This window comes from Corvus brachyrhynchos, unplaced genomic scaffold (assembly GCF_000691975.1).
Source record: "Corvus brachyrhynchos isolate BGI_N302 unplaced genomic scaffold, ASM69197v1 scaffold17, whole genome shotgun sequence".
In the NCBI taxonomy this organism is placed as follows: domain Eukaryota; kingdom Metazoa; phylum Chordata; class Aves; order Passeriformes; family Corvidae; genus Corvus; species Corvus brachyrhynchos.
Window position 1 is genome coordinate 321,167 of NW_008240046.1, and position 17,661 is coordinate 338,827.

The 17,661-nt window shown below is 33.9% G+C and overlaps 1 protein-coding gene across 5 annotated transcripts in view; it reads left to right on the plus strand.

Moving 5' to 3' along the window:
• The window catches only part of PCDH7 (protocadherin 7), a 272,817-nt gene that overhangs the window by 120,380 nt on the left and 134,776 nt on the right, over positions 1-17,661 (plus strand). For 2 of the 5 annotated variants that reach the window (XM_017744383.1, XM_017744384.1), the window contains one exon: positions 6,561-6,669. The exons of 1 other annotated variant lie outside the window; for it this stretch is intronic. In XM_017744383.1, coding sequence (XP_017599872.1) covers positions 6,561-6,669 — 109 coding nt within the window. Of the gene's footprint in view, positions 1-6,560; positions 6,778-17,661 lie in introns of all 5 variants that reach the window. 2 more of the 5 variants (XM_017744386.1, XM_017744382.1) reach the window with 2 other exon arrangements.

The window sequence follows — 17,661 nt, forward strand, 5'->3', positions numbered from 1 at the left end:
CGTGCTATTGGTTCTTTGGTGATATTCACTGAAATAAAGGAAGGCCTTTTATTTGCTTAGTTACAACAGAGACAAGAATTATTAGGAATTTATTTAATGCATGTTGCTAGGGGAATAAAAATAATTTTGGCCTGCTCAGAAGTCCTTATTTTGATTCAGAAAGGAAGTTTGGATAAGAGGAAACAAAATATATTTGAGAAAAGCACTAAACTTAAAAGGCATAAAGTATGTTTGAATGTTACACTATTATGCCTGTAATGTAAAATGAATTATGAAATATTATCCCTGAATAGCAAATCTTAAAATGTGGCCTTGGGCTTAAACAAATAGATGTTAATGGAAGTGTATTTCAAATTTATACAGAACAAACAAAATACGCTTCTGGTACAAGACCGGAAGACCACTACAGCAAGTAAAATTAATAAAAGTGAAACCAAAATAAATGAAAATAATTATGGAGAGTCCTTCTCTTGTATCTAGAATTCTTGCCGGATAGCTAAGCTAATTACTGTTTGTCACAGGTGCTGTCTGTTGCAGAGCTGTAATATCAAAATATTTTTTTAAATTTTATTCAAGTCCTGTTGAAAGTTACAATTGTCACTACATTTTGCTAAATATAAAAAAACCCCAACCCATCATTTTCCTTATCAGAATCTTTTTCCTCTTTTAGCCTGCTGCTCTAGTACTAATCTCAGGTGTTTCAGTCTTCTCATTGAAAAAATAATGCCTGTTTAATTTAATTTCCTGTCAATTTTATATTAACTGCAATGACAGAAGTTTAGAACAGTAGAAATATGTGATTTGAATAGGAAAAAGAGTTGTGTGGGTTGAAACTGTTCATGCAGAATAGGAATCATTCATTAATATTTTGTTTGTCTTCCAACAAGCTTCCAGCAATTAAGAATGAATAGAAAGAAAAGGATAATGACATGTTGTATCAAAATTCAAGTGCTAAAGAAACACTTTGAATTTATGTGATCAGTTGATGCATCTCTTCTGCCTATTTTTCAGATCTACCCTATACACATCTCAGAGTCACTGTATTAGTCTTACAAACAGCTTGATGTTGACTGACTTTCTGAAGCTAACAGGAATTATATTATTTAGGCCCGACTCATCACCATTGCTTTTCACGCTTTGGTAACAACAGAAAATACAGAAATTCCATTGAAACTTAAGGGAAACCTCCTTTATCATTAGAGTTTCAAGACTGGAATAGGTTGCTCAGAAAGGCCATGGAGTCTCCATTCTTGAAGATACTAAAACCTGAATGATCATCTCCCTGGGCAAAGTGCTCTATCCGACTCTACTTAGAGCAGGAGAGTTGGACTAGACAATCTCCAGCTAGCTCTTAGGCCACCTTAAATACCCCAGGATACCATGCGTCGTTGAAGTGGAAAGTCATTTGATTTGAGAGTCAGGGAAAAATAAGAACCCTAGTTCCTAATGTTCCAGGGGTTTGAGTAATGTCCAAGATAATGATGAACAAACCGGTAGAAATACTTGAAAGAGTATAGATTGCTTTAGCTTGGTTCTCAGTTTAGGCTAATTTTTTAATGTTTCTCTACATACTAAGTTGTTGCTGCCTGTTCTGAGCTTCCCCTCCCCCTCCCCAAGACACTTGCCTCTGCCATGTGCTCTGAACCCCTTTCTTCCAAGCACGGACAAAACCAAATGTAACTCAAATTCTTTAGCAATGTCACTAAGTTGCATCTTAAATTGCATTTTACATTTGATTATAATGTTTTCAGTCCTTATGGTTTTGAGATGTAGGTATTGTGACCGCAGGAAGGCCAGGAAGTCTTACTATTTTTATCCAAGTGTTAAGTAATTAAGAGAGTTATTCTTTAGTGTGTTCACTTTGTACACAGAATAAGTTGTGAAGCAACTGGCTGAGAACTGGTTGATGGTTGCAAGCTTAGCTCTCTGAACAATTAAGTGTAAAAAGGATTTACTCTGCCACCACACTACTGTAGTTCAAATGCACCGACATTTTTGAACAGACAGTGTTTATAATGTTGATAGCAACTGATATACAGAAACCATGAAAGATTATAATCCATGAGCAGTGTGAAATACCAGGAAATATAGTGCAAAACTTCAAACATCAAGATATGAAAGAAATATCTCATAATGGTGAAAAAGTGTCACAATTAAGTCTTGTGGAGCTATATGGATATATTGCCATTCACCAAGTCTATCCAAACTCTGTCCCTAATGTCAAGCTCCAAAACTAGGATTCTTCATGTATTAAAAATATAGTTTTAGTTTCCAGCTTGGATAAGGATGACTTATTTAACACAGGTTAAGATAAACACTGTACCATAGAATAAGTTAATAGGGCTCAATTACTACAGATAGCAGGAAGTATGTGTCTTTGGAATTGCAGTGGTTTTTTTCCTATGGATGATTGGAAAATAAACTATCCCATTTAAGAAGTACAGTTGAAACAAGGAAGAAGCAGTGATTATTGAGGTATAATGAAAAGGTGTATCTTTTCTCTGTGATCTGTTAATCTCCAAGATCAGATATAATTAGGAATGACTCCCTATGCTGTTCTCAGAAAATATGATACCAGTTTTCAGAGGGTGAAAATTATCAAACCTACCGTCTTCTTACTAAACCTGAATATTGTAAGGGCTACCCCTACCAAAGGACTAATAAAAGATTAAGGTTGCTTTTTTTCTGTGACGGACAAATTGAACAGCTAGTGGACTTATTTGGGTAAAAGTAGCTCTACCATGTTGATTCATACTGGTGGCAGATGCAGCTCTGTTAATGCTGTGCATTGAAAATTAATAAAGCTAAACATAACCCTCTCCACTCATGGGTAGGTGTCTTAATTTGTCAGCACTTGGAAATTTCTCCTGTCCATTTTTCCGAGAAATTACTGATGTAATTTTATAAATGGTAGAACAAAATTTAATATGTAGTCTGTTTTTGCTTGTTAAAATGCAGATTATTATCTTTATTTTGGCATGGCTATAAGTGCATAAGAAAACCAGCATTTTACCTATAACTTTTTGTAAATATTAATCCTGGTATTTATCACCTTTCCCTCTTTTTTGTCTCATCAGTATGGAGTTTTATGTGAAACCTAACTGTTTTTTGCAGATTTGGATATAAATGAACATTAGAGTATATGAAGAAAGTCCTTGGTTTTGGGGGGGAGCTTATTGTACTCGTAGTAACTGATGCATAAGTAGTATTTATTATGTATTAGTATTCTGGTGCTTATAACTTAGTTCACAGAGATTTAAACTCATTTAACTTAAATGCTCTTACTAGTAACAATTAAAGGAGTATTATGAGTTTCATGAACAGTAACATGCACATGCATTACAGGGTTTTTTCAGATGCATTTTATAGAACTCCCATACTGCTGTGTTTTCATCAACTTTATCTCTAAGATGTCCTAGTTTTTTGGGTGTAAAATTTAGGTACCAGAATTAATTTAGCCCAAATATGCAAAGTATATAAAAACTCAGTATCTTTTATAACTGATAGTTCTGCTCTGACAAATGTTTTTCCATATTAAACTGTCTAAAGAATATGGTAATTTGTATATCAGAGATGATGACGTGTGGGAAAGGGAAAGTCAGCTGCAATACAGATATTTAATTTTTTTTGGTCTTAAAATTCTTTATATTAATTACATGGAGTGTTTCTAATTATGCAGATAACAAACATATATTATGATCCAAGTCTATTTCTTTTTTTGGAAAAGGATAGGCCATGATATTATTCCATGAGGCAGGATGCATTCAAAATTTGCAACACATTTGCCTGAGAAGGTCTGGTTCTCAGAAGTAATGCAATAGAAAGGTCAGAACTGTGATGTTTTTACTAAAAGTAGAAGTGCAATAAATCATGCACAATTATGATTAACATGCACATCATTCTTTCAGAAAGAATTTTATCATCATTATGTCATTCTCATTGATATTCTGTGGAAAGGACTGAATTGGTTCTACTCCACTGAATACTCTGTGTGTTAGTTTTGTGTTAGATAATTCTCATTCAGTACAGCACTTAAGAAAAAAGCAAGAGTAGCACCCAGATCTGTTTAAAAACTATTCTTAATAACTTAGTAAAAGTACATAACATTTCTTTTAGTTTTGAGGATATGTAGTGATGTTCTCAGGGAATTTTCAGCCCCAGCTATAAAACAGCTCAACTTTGCATCTGTCACATCTCTTCCCTATATGCCAACTAGGTAAGGAATATAGCTTTAAAAGAATATGGGAAGATGAACAGAATGCTCCTAAATCTTTTATAGCTTGTTCCAAAACTTATTTTAAGTAACTTTGCTATGATTCTTGTGGTAGCTACAGATGTGATAAACAGGTGTTCTGTTCTTATGATCTAGTTGAGACTGCTTTCCAAAAAATCGATAAGAAATGGAACATAAAGTTCCAAATATTTGATGAATTTTTTTTTCTAATTTCCATTTTAAATTACATCACTGTTCTTGCAGGAACTGTAGATGATGCAAAGTCCTTCTGGTGTTGAGGAATACAGTCAGCACAGGTAGCTTGGTGAGCAGCTGCAGTGGGAGCTCTGGGTGTTGGGAGCACAAGGCGAGAGGCCACAGATAGCTAAGCCTTAGCATAATAAAGGGCATGGGGACCTGCACCCATCCAGGTGACCAGACACTCAGTGATATGGCAGAAGCTGAAGAGCCCAAGACTTTCATGCACTTAGACTATGAGAGTATAAGAGCCCAGAGTTTCCTCTGTTTGAAGCCCCTCCTCAGAGGTACCAGCTCAAATTGTTACTTTTTTATATGGTTATTGCGTCAAGATTTATATGGTTATTGCATTTTATTTTAAAGACTGGGACATCTGAGACTCTGCTATAGGAAATTTGGGGTCGAGCCAGTAAGGAACCCTAATTCAACTTTGTGAATTTGATGTGTGTAGATGCCAAGGGGCCTTGGTCTCAGCTCCATTGGTGCAAATATGACTGCCAGAATAGTTTGATATTCAGGAATAGCCTAGGGGATGGTCTAGGTGAACTCAAATCGCTGAAATTTACATTCTGTGTCATTGGCCCACAACGAAGTAGTAACTGATGTATAGTTACAGATTACAGCATGAAGTTTCAGTCCATCAAACAGTTACAGTAAAGTATTTCTGGTAGCAGTTACCTGTTTAAACTTTTTATCTACTTGTGACAGGAAGGTTCAGAATTATATTTGTTGTCCAACCTGTCTACCATCAGCACTAAATACCTTTATATCTTCAAAATTTTGTACCCTCAGAAGAATTTTGTACCCTCAAAATGAAACTCCACCTACCCCTCTACTTGTAAACCTGATGTAGACTTCTGTTCTGCAGAGCCTGTGTGTGTGGTTGTAGTTGCTGTTTTCTCCCATCTGGCCTGCATATATATTTCCATCCTATGGTGACTACAGTCGCCAGTGGGAGTGATGTATGCCTATGTCTCATCCTAACATCGTGGTTGAAACACATCTGAATCCAAAGGACAGTGCTGTTAGACACCCCATTTTAAACATGGGAAAATTTGCATAGTGTCTTATAAAATGGACCTATTGGTGTTTGTTTCAGAAGGTGCTTGCTAGAACACCAGACATTTTTCTGTGGTTTTCTAACCTTGTGACAGCAAGTTATTACAAATGTATCATTAAAATATTTTAAATGTATCATTGCTGCTTGAGTGTAGTTCAAATCCTAGGAGAATCCCCTACTGACTGACAATCCTGCATGCCCTCAGTGTCCCCTGAAATGTGAAGGATTGACTCTCCCACTTCCTGGGATTCTCATTGGTGCCAGGGTTCAGCATGTAGGCTTCCAGAGCAACAGTAATATCTGTCATTTTGAATGAATACAAATCTCTAACAATCCATGTTTGTACAGTCCCTGTGGAAGCGTGTTGTGTCAGCTGTGCTCACGGTACTTTAAAGGCTTTATTAAGTCAGCTGGCAACACACCCTGTCTCCAGGCGCTGACTTTTATGGCAAAGGACCTAAGAGACTTTTTTGTCCCCTTCTTATTTTTCCCTTCCACCCTCCGTCCTCCCCCTCTCCCCCCTTTCTCATGTTAACTACCTTTCAGAAACACAGGAAGTGGTTTTATAGAAGTCTTATGGCTGTGTTGCTATGTTCATAATACCCACAACATAGTTTACAGGTGAGCATATTTACCCACCCACACGATCTGACACATACATGCACACACACTGTCAAGTACCTTTATGCAGTCTGATATTAAATCTGATCAACTTATTACAACTGATTGATAGAGAAAGTGTAAAAAATTTACGAATAATTATAGTCAGCTTTCATAGCCCATGTAGCCATTTGAAAGGAGACTATGATAAACTGCGTGAAGGTTCTGGACCATGTATTGCAGTAAAATTCCATGCATATTCTGTCCAGTGGCCTTTTGTGTAAGAACTGTACTTTCTATTTGCTTTAATGTAGACAAAATTGTTTAACTGGTAAATGTTAAAATATTAGTTTGCTTAAGTCATGTTTTGAGAATCAGTTGTTCAAAGACTGTACTTTCCAGTGACATTCAGAATCTTTTCTCTTGCAGCCGTTTCGTAGAGTGACGTTTTCTGTTGTGAGTCAGCCTCAGGACCCGCATCAAGGGTCATTGCAGAGTTGCTATGACAGCGGTCTGGAGGAGTCAGAAACACCAAGCAGTAAGAGTTCATCAGGGCCAAGACTGGGTGCCCTTCCACTCCCAGAGGACAACTACGAAAGGACTACGCCGGATGGCAGTGTTGGTGAGGCAGAGCATATGGAAAATGGTAGGGGCAAACACAACATTCACACACATAATCTCACTAGCAAGTGATACTAAGTAGACTTTTGAAAGGTCAGTCCAAAAATATAAATAAATATATAAATAATTAAAATTGTAATGATTTGATTTTAAAGTTTGTTAAAATGCAGGTATACAAAATAATGGAACATAACACCACTAATTAAAACAGCACTTTCTTTTCTTTATATGACTTAAAATCTATACTGTAGAAGTAGTTAAAACACTGAAAAAAAATATCAGTAGAGGTCTGGGGAAATGGAAATTGAATAAAATTACATACTTTTCATTTTAGATAAAAGACCATAAAGGACATGTATTCTCATTTCCTTCCATTTTTGATTCAAAAACTACTTAGGAAATTTCCCTGAATGTAATATATATAGCATCAGGAAAAGAAAATAGCATCTTAAAACCCCACTCTAGAGAATTCTCTTTTCCCCAAAAATGTTGTATAGACTGTTTTCAAAATAAAACCCAATGTCAAGTCCATTCTTCATTATTTAGAATAGAACATTACTTTCCTTTTCTTCACACTTTATTTTGTTCAGTAGTTTTACAACATCTCATTTAAATTCAGGGTCCATTTATGTAAAAGGGGAAAATGCTAAATATTTATTCCATAGTAATTCTCCTACTATTAAAAACCAAAAAATATTAATATGAGTCTCAGATTAGGTTCTGCTTTTCTTTCTATCTAAAACTATTTGAGATTAAAAAACCAAAAAGACCTATTCTTTTTGAAACATATTTTATAAAACATGAATACTTCACTGTTCTCCAGTTCTTGGACTTGAAGTCAGAGACTGACTTCATTGTATTTTCATTTGCCCAGGAACAACAAAATAAATTAATACACATCAAAGTGTACAGATTTTTGATAACCAAATAAATAATGGGGTTTCTAATTCCACTGTAATAGGTGGGTACATGCAAGAAGGGTGGTGTATTTTTTCGTTATAGAATGAATTGATTAGTGTGGCTAAGTGCATGTTTTAGTTTTTCAATACTGAATTGTTCTTGGGGTTTTGTCTTATCTGAAAGAGACAAGTCAAACCATTAAAACGATGTTATTCTTCACGGTAAGATATTTCCAAATCTAGTATCTATTACTAAAGAATGGCTACAGCAGTCTACATATGCTTAAAGTATATATCCCAACAGCAAAAAAAATTGACTAAAAAGGAAGATGGTATTATCCATCTAAAGATATATTAGATTACGTATGTTTATACGTTTGCTTTTATACATTCTCCTTGGTTGTTTATATTAATATATTTGTTTACATTTCATTTTTCTGGGGATGGGGTAGGGGTATAAAGTGATAATGATGTTACTGGAAAAAATTTCATAAAAAAAGCTTATAGAATTTGTACCTAAATTGAGCTGATTATTTTATTGTCTATTTTGTAGTGAGATTTTGTAGTTAGGAAAATAAAATTAAACAATTTGTCAATTACTTTGGACATGCAGCAAGGTAGAAGATTTGTAGACATGAAATTCTGAGTTCAGAAAATATTTTAACATGGGATATGCCTGATCCAAGCTGAAGAAACTGTAGATTAACAAATGGATGTAATTTTTAATGCACTTGATAGCCAATGAAAAAGAAGATCACACTAACTGAAGTGTAATTGAAAATGAAGAGTGCTTGAGCAGTGTCATAAATTAAAGCAAAATAATTAAAGTTTTTGTATTGATGCAAAAACTGGAATTGCATTCTAATAACTAAAATATTTTAGATGATTTTGTTTTTTGAAAATATTTTATTTTGTATTTGGTAGGATGAATTTCTTGGATTTGGTTTTGAAAATAGTATTCTATAATTAATAAATAGAAACATAGATAAATACGTTAGTTCATGGTGAATTAAAGTGAATGAAAAAAATAATCTCCAGTAAAAAATTTTGCATGGTAAGACATGCATAGAATAATCAAGATTTCCTCCTCCTTTATTAAACCTTGAACTGAAACCTTTAAAAGGTAGGTGATGTTGTGATGAAAATTATACTCTAGAGGCTTTTGGATTTTCCCGTCACATTTTAAAAGCAAGATTTCAACACTGGCATGTGATCTGCCTCCAGAAATTTCTGTTAACATTAATCTATAAATAATGATGGAACAGGATGGAATGTACTTTTTTTAATTCATATATGTAATACCTGATATTTGAGTGAGAGTTTTCTGTAATATGACTCTTAAGTCCACTTGTATATTAACTATTTTAAGCACAATTGTATTGGTCAAATTCTGATAATGTAGTCTTCAATATTAATGGACCATTCTGACAGAAATATAATTGGAATTGAAGTCTGTCAAGTGTTCATTTGTCACATTTAATTGGAATCTAGGTAATCTGCAGTGTTTGGCTTGGTTAGGTTTTAATCAGGATTTATACTGTATTTTCATGTAGATTTTCCATGGAAACAGCATTTTGGAAGTGATCTTGGCTATTAATCTTTACTTCAAATATTTACCATCTAATTTCAGTTGGTGTGAAACAATGCAGTTATAATTAATTGTTTTGGATTTCCTTAATTTTAGAATTTGAAATAATAATCTTCAGCACAGTAGATGAAACCTTCTGATGCATTTCCTTAATTTTTTTCAAACCTAGATGACTAAGGAAAACAAGTAATCTTTACCGTTAAGGCAAATTTAAGAAGGTTCAGTTCACAGGTCGAGTAAATAGGAAATTCAACTTTCTATTTGCTGTTAAGACCTTCTTTACATTTTCTCAGTTGAGAATAAAACACTGGAATATGGGAAAAAAAGGGGTAAGGGGGTTCATTTTCTTAGAATATGTGGTACATTGCCTACCGGCCTACATGACTGTCAGATGTAGATTGAAGTTTTATTCTGCTGATTAGCTGTGGTGTCAGATGCGGGAGGAAAAAAAATAAAGAAAAAAAGACATGTTAGCAGATTGACTGTGAAAATTCAGTATGCAAAGATCTTGTTAATTAGTAAAATCTGCAGAACCAAAAGTAACTTCTGAGTTAATTTATCCCCTGCCCTTGGAGCTTTCCTTACAAGGAAATTCTGCTCATATATGCAGCCTTCTCTGATTTTGCTATTAGAATGGTACTGTGTTAATGTAAATTGTACAATAATTTTCTGAAGAACATTTTCATTACATTCATATTTGTATATCAAGGGCAAATAGATTACCATGGTAAATTAGTTTCCTGGTCTTTTGTCATAGCTTTCTCATTCTGACTATGCCTAATACCACATCTCAGAAGAAAATTTTAAAAACCCCTGTGACAGAAGCTTCCAGAATTACCTCTCCTCCTGACCCTAACAGTTAATATTCAGAATGTGATTTTCTAAATAATAATAACAATAGTAGTTGTACTAAAAATCCACTAATTTTTCACAAGCCAAGTTACTGGCCTGGAGGATGTCTTTCAACAGCGAAATCCTCTGAAGGCTACCAAAATTGTTTCAGGTTCGGCTTTCTGACTCTCATTTAACTGTTTTAGTGACTATTCCTTTATTTCATTATGAGAAAGAGCATGGAAGCATTCCATGTAACTTTTTAAATAGTATGGATTGTTATGTTTCCTTATAATTTACCTTTCCTCTGAATTCTAAATCTTCCTAGGCTCTATTTCTTCTGGCGAAGGTAGGGATAGCTGGAGATGTATTCTCACAATTTGAAGACAGCCTTCTCACACTAATTCCTATGTTATTAATTACAGATATGATCTCTAAACAGAGCTTTCATGGCTCTGTTTCATTACCCTTCACCTAGTTCTATTAGGTCTCTCTCATGTTTCTTGCAGCTCTCTTAGAAATATTTCATTAAATTCCTTCTCCCTACCCCCTGATTTCTGCATACCTACTATTTATTTATGCATGTAGTAGCTTAATCAGTTTTAATTTTTGTTTCATTTAGCTAGGTACGTATAGTGGTGAAACTGCAGCACTGTAGATTATGGCTTGTATGATCCTCCCTAGAGATTTGTTTCCATGCAGGCCTAATTAGACCGTTTGCCACACCTGAGATACCTGCCTTAAAGCTAGCTCAGGTACGTCTACATGAACATGACTTTGATCTGCAAGCAGAGAATTTTAAGTTAGCCCATGTTTCAATATCAAATAGGGTTGGAGAAGAGTATTCATCTCTGTGAAAGAAGGAAAATAAGGGAATGGTTTACAGCTTCCATTTTTGCAGAGGGAAATGGAGTAAAGAAAGATTAAGTGACATGTCTGAAGTCACAGATAAAGTAAGGAGCAGAGCTTAAAAAGGAGCTCAGAACTTTTGTGATTCAGTTACTTGACTCCCACAAAGAAATCAAAAGATAAATTACTCTCTGACTGACACATGAAGAAGTAAAAGGCAAGGAAGAGAAGTGCGTTACATTGGTTCATACAGTCTGATAATATGCTCTGTTTTCAATTACAATTTCAGATTTAGATTGCAAGTGTCAAAGTTCCACCATCAGTATAGAGAAGGAGTTCATAATGTAGGAAATGATGACTTAAAAATGCAAAGTGAATTTTGAAAATTAATAAATGTAATTAGTTTTATCTGTAAGACCATTCTCTCACTTTTAATTGTGAAATAGATTCTTAATCTGTTCTCCAGACCAAAGTGTGAAAAAAAGAATCCATTAGAGAACCCGTGTTTACAGAATCTATTTTCCTTTAGCTTTTTGCAGTGCAAATAACATGGCTTAATGTTCTTGAAGACTTAACTGTCCTTATTGCAAACATGGCAAACAGACACTCACTGATTTATTTCAGAGAATGACTGCATTTTCGTAGTTCCCATTATTTTCAAATGTTCTGTTCTCTTGAATTCAGGCCTGAAAATTGCATGAGAGTAATTTTGTTTTTAAAATTGTGTCCAGAAAATGTTGATGTAAGTAGTCCATCTGAGAGGCTGAGTCAGTAAAGGTTTTCAATGCAGTGATTATTCAGTAACAGTTCATTTTTTTTGGTTGGTTTCTTTTTTATTCTGTCATGGCTGCTGCATCTACTTTTTCTTAAATGTCACCCTGCATGCATGAACTCAAAATACAAGAAAGTGCTGCAAAAATTGTTATATAATACAAACACATAAGAATTTCTATATTTGTTTCTGATAAATCTTAACTTATAATTAGGCACACAATGAATTTTGGATTCTTTAACACTAGCAACATACACGGGTAATGTTTAACACTGAACACATACATATTCAGTGATGAATTATATCTTGAACAAAGTTTTTTTGAGGATACAGAATTCTGATAAGATCTGTGAAAAGACATTTTATAAGAGGAAAAAAAAAAAACCAGCTTGTAAGACAGAAGACAAGCTGTGCAGGAATCCCTGATGCACTAGGTAGTCTTATGTAAGGCAGGGAACCTGTCTGGGAAGTACACTGGCTGCTTTTCTTCTTGATTTTTTTCATTTCTAATATTTTACTGTGTTCCTTTAGCTGACCTTACCCTATATGTCTAGTGAGTTTTTTCAACAAAACTAGGAATAAAAAAAGAGGAATAGGTTTGATAACCTATATGCACATTAATACTTTAAGTTTTAAAATTATATTGTGTCTGTTCTTTAAAAATTACTTGTATTTTGAAGTGTTATATACATATACTTGTAATAGAAATGAGGGAAATATATTGTGTGTTAAATTCCTAGTGCTGATATATATATTTTACATATAAATTTACTTTATTAAGCCAATAATTTATCACACAAAGTTGAGAAATTATTTTCAGTTGTCCATTTTATGTCATTGCACTAAGGTTTACTGTATATTAACTACTGTTCTATGTTTACATTGTACTTCAAATGCACAGTGTAAAGTAAAGCCCCAAATATATGCCAAATATGATCAGAAGTAGCTCTCATTGAAGACACCAGAATAGTATTTTTTATACCTTCTCTATTTTCCTTGACTGTCCAGATAAATAACAACTTCTGTGTTCTATTAATGAAGTGTACCTGAGTATTGCTGTGAATTGTTTTACACTTGGTCAGGATTTTAACTGCTCAGAGAACATATGCTTGGATCTGCTGGAATCAAAGGAATGAATATTTCTGTACTGGAAATCAGCCCCCACACATTGGTAGCAAAACAAATTATTCAGCACTTTTCTGATTTTCTGAAAAGAATTGTATGACTCTTGGTGTTCTCTCTATTGCTTTCCCATTGTATTTGTTCTAGCTTCTTTTGTGCTGCAGACAATAACATATGCCTCTTTTCTAAAAAATCATATTATAGGATTTCTTCCTCCACTCCTGATTTCAGTATCCTGCTCTTAAAAAGAAAGTATATACAGCAATAGCTGTTCACCACTGTTAAAAACAGCCTATTGATACCAGATAACTTGAAATGCCATGTACTAAAACTTTGGTTTCTTTTATTACCCTTTAAAAAAGGAACTCCATGTTTACATTCCATCAATTTTTGACCAATAATTTTAAAATGGAGGCAGACTTTGTATTTTTAAAGAACCATACCTGCAGTTGTATCTGTTAGGATGATGCAGTAAGGGAAGGGTTTGTATGAGCATGTGGGTGTGCACACATGTGCAAATCTCAGTGAGTCAGTTCTCACTGCAAATACTCATGAGATCTAGGCAGTTGCAGTTATATAACCTGCCTCTATGAATTTCAAATCATTTTGCTGAGGTGGATATGAACGAACATACTAAACTGACAAGTGGAGAACGAAATGATCAGAAAGTAAAGCAGTATGTCCCCTGTCATGCTATGAATTGATCCAAACTTTGTGCACCCCTCAAAAAGTAATAATTTGAATATCAACTTCCAGTTTGATGAAGGTTTTGCAACTGACTTAGGGAAGTTAGGCTTTTGTCCAAGTCTTCCGTGCCAGCTGCTAGCTCAGGCAGCCTCCCACTGATGCAGATTGCAGAACTCCCTTTGATACTGTTGCAGTCCTGAATGTAGATGGGAAGGCAAAATGCATTCCAAAATTTACAAACTCAAGGAAGAACAGACATCTGGTTTATGAATGGAATATTTAGCAACCTTTGCATCCAAGGCAGGCTCTTTCCTGAAAAAAATCTGATGTGAAGATTCAACGGAAATTTATTTTTCCTCTGTTCCAAGGAGTTCTTTCAGCATACTGTATTTCCCAGTTGGCTGTATTTAATGTAAGCTTCTTCAGTTTCCTGGACAACATTAGATCTTTCTATCCCTTCAAATCTTCAAGGATGATGAAGGTCCAAAACAAGTCCTTTATATGGGTATTTCATCTTAATTTCAGTGGAAAATACTTTTCCCGTTACTGCTGGTTCTCAACTACTCTTCTGTTTATTTTTTATTTAATATACATTGCAGAAAATGTTGATACCTTATTATCTTTATAAAACACATAATCTTACAACTGTCTTTGTCACAAATCTTTATGTGTTGGGTATGATGTTTTAGAATCAGTAGCTTTTCCTATAGACAAAAAATAAGCCCAAAACCTACTGATAAAATTAAGAGAATAAACTGTATAATTTCATTGGGTCCATTTTTAAAATTATTACATACAAATTATTAATTCAGAACAAAATTCTGACTGTATTTTCAAAATGGGGTACTTGGACTGAAGGAATATGAGCATGTCTAATTGGCCACAGAGTTGAACCTAAAGGAATCATGACATTCACAAAGATCTGATTTTAAAAATAGGGAAACAAATTCAAATCTCAAGTGTATTAAGCCAGCAGGTGCCCATCTATGTCATAAACAAAAATTTTTATTTTAACTACTCTTGTTACATGAACAGTTTGAGTAAAAGTGGAGTACGAGGCCAGAGAACAGACAGGTATTGCCCTGAGTTATTAATTTATAACTAGTTTCACAAGTTGCATTTTCACTTCTAAATGAGGTCACTTCTTTTTTTGCTTCTTTTTAAAATCATGTAATTTTTAATAGAGATTTGTAAACTGTAAAGCTCACTGTGCAAAACACAGAAGAACATATAAAAGGAATCAGTCTTGCATTTCTTTTTGCATCCAAAACTTCAATTTTACATGTTTTCAGCCTGTATCTTATTTAAGCAACTCAAAAAGATTTCTTGAAGGAAATTTTTTTTTAATCTGCTGATGTGTAAATTCAAAGTTATAAAAGGAAGTGTGCTTACCTAGTTGCTACATAATTTAGTTCTTCAGGTCCAACAATAATCTGGAAAGGTTCGTTTTCGTGGCTGGATTCCTGTGTGCCAGCCTTCTACAGAAGGCTTCTTCAGAATTTTTTATGTATCCCATATATATGGGAGATCCAGGTAATGTATAGGGTCAGGGCAAAGATCATCTGGTGGCCAAAATAAGATGCTCAGGGGAAAGTATAGCAGGGCAGATAAACTGATTTGTTTTCCAAGTAGCTTTCTATACATCAACAGTTGGGAATTCTGATTCTCTGAGCCCCGTAATGTGGATTTAGTAATCTTTATGGATTTACATACTCAAATTTGTCCAGTTTCCATTGCATGCAACTATTAATATCTCTTTTCCCCAATGAGGAAAGTGATTAAAGTGATTGTGTGTCCCATTAGTCTTGGATTGGACAAAGGAAAAATGAACTTCCTAGCCTGTTAGGGAACAGTAGACAGGGATTTTTTAAGAGAATGTGTTGCTTTGTACTCATACTAAAATTTTCTGTTGTATTTGAAGTCCTTTACTCAGTTATTATTTTAAAAGGTTTAAACCCCAAAGATTGAAGGGAAGCGTGTGCATCTCTTATGTATTTCAGCAAATATTAATGTAAAGTTAGTATGCCAAAATCTACAGAAAGGTATTTAAAGGAATTAGAAGCCCCAGTTTGATATGTGTCATTTGCAGTTCTGAGAGTTCTATTTTATATTTATATTTTATAACTGATTTTCAGAGAAATGGAACAATTTCTATGATGACAAGAGGATTTAAATCCAAGGATAATACGAATTCAGGCATTTAACCATTTCTGAATATTACTACAGTATCACCTATATTGCTTTTTTTGCCTCAACAGCAACACAGCATTCAATGTGAATGCCAACTCAAATACCTTGGATAAGTAGACAAAAAATCATGTCATATGCTCGAAGAAGACATACATTAGAATTTTTAAGAAATTGCTTCAAATTTTTGTACACTAACTTAAAATGGTATTTCAGGGCTTTTTGGCTTGTTTTGGGCAAGGAACAGCAATAAGAAAAAAACCCCACTACCAAATAAGGAGGGGTTTTATGCTCCAATATAATTTTTGTGCACAGATAAAAGCAAAAGAAAAGTCAGCATTTATTATGTAAAAAATGTATTTTAGTAATACCTATTTTATAAGGTGGTCTGTTTTCTTTTTCTGTAGACTAGAGTAATAAATTCTATTAATATTGGTTTCAAATCTCTTATTGTAGATAAATTGCCATTCATGTTTAAAAGGGCTGTCCATTCTTATATGGCTTTCAAGAAAAAACAAACACATCTCTCAATGAATAAATAAAAAAAAAGATTATTTTGGTGGATAATTCAAATCTGGACTTTTTTCTAACATGTAAAATAGCTGAAATTAAGACAGAAATGTAAACTTCTGTTTGGATAATAGGAAAAGTAAAATGTAAATGCAGTGAAGAAGAACTGTACTGATAATTTATATTGATGGTTGTGTGCTCTCTTGCAATCTAACATGCCCGTACGAGCTTCTTCAACTTGCTTGTTTTAACCTGGTTTTTAGCTGTATCTAAGGAATGAATCAACCCTAATGATGCCTGCAGAGTCATTTGTTCTTTTACTAAGCAATCTGCATTATTTCATCAGAAAGGGAAGAAAATTGAAGTGTATCCTATCTAAAATCGCATGTAAACAAGCCATAGGACTATCTCCCACAAAAGTGTTACTTTTCTCCCCCAGGGTTCATGGGAGATTTATTTTCTTGATCCAAGGACTTTTCTGTTTTTTCTGAAATTTTAATAGTGCTATAAAGACCAGTAGTGTCCATAGAGATAATTCTGGGAAAAGGCTTTTTAAATTAAATCTCTTTAATTCAAAAAGTGTGTGGTATTTGTGTCCTGCTGTCTTACTATCTTTAAATTATTTCAGCTGCACAGTCAGTGGTTTTCTCATGTAGTTGTTCTGCTCACAATTAATTCATATCATCTTTGAAGAGGAGAATCTGTCTCTTTTTGAGGCAGTGCAATGATATTCACATTATCATGAGATATTAAAGTAATATTATCCGTGGAATATGACATTGCAAATTTTATTACGAAGAGAAGGCAAAGATGTAATTGATTACAATTGATGTAATTTTACGTTCTACTGTTGTTATTCAATAACAGAAACTTCTATTCTCTAAGTGGAGAATAGAAACCTATTAGTTTTCTTTAACAAAGTATTTGAGAGATAAACTTATATATGTATTGTATGTTATTTTATTAACATCTTGCAATGTCTAATTCTATTAATAGTGGCCATCATTCCCTGCTAATGAATTAGATAATTTATCCCAGCATTCTTTTCATAGTCTGTTATGTATTGCAATAATAATATGGGGATTATTGTAATATACCAGTAGATGTGACAGATCTGGAAATGTGCTTGTTCTAGCTGTCTCATACACAGCCATTATTCAAGTATGTGAGAGTAATAAAAGAGTTAACTTTGTTTTTTTCCTAGGTTTCTAGTAGTTTCTAAGGCTATGGGGGGTTAAGTGGACAAAAGAGGAGTAAACATGAGTAACATTATTACATATGTTGATTTTTAAAATACGAGAAAACTAAGTATTCTAGTTGTGTTTGAGGATGTCCGATTCAATGCCCCACAGCATGATTAATATACTGTATTTAATGCAGTTTTATTATTCAGTTAAATTATTTTTGGTAAAAAATGGGCAGGCAAAGGTAGTTAAAATGAGACCTCCTTCTTAATTATGTGTT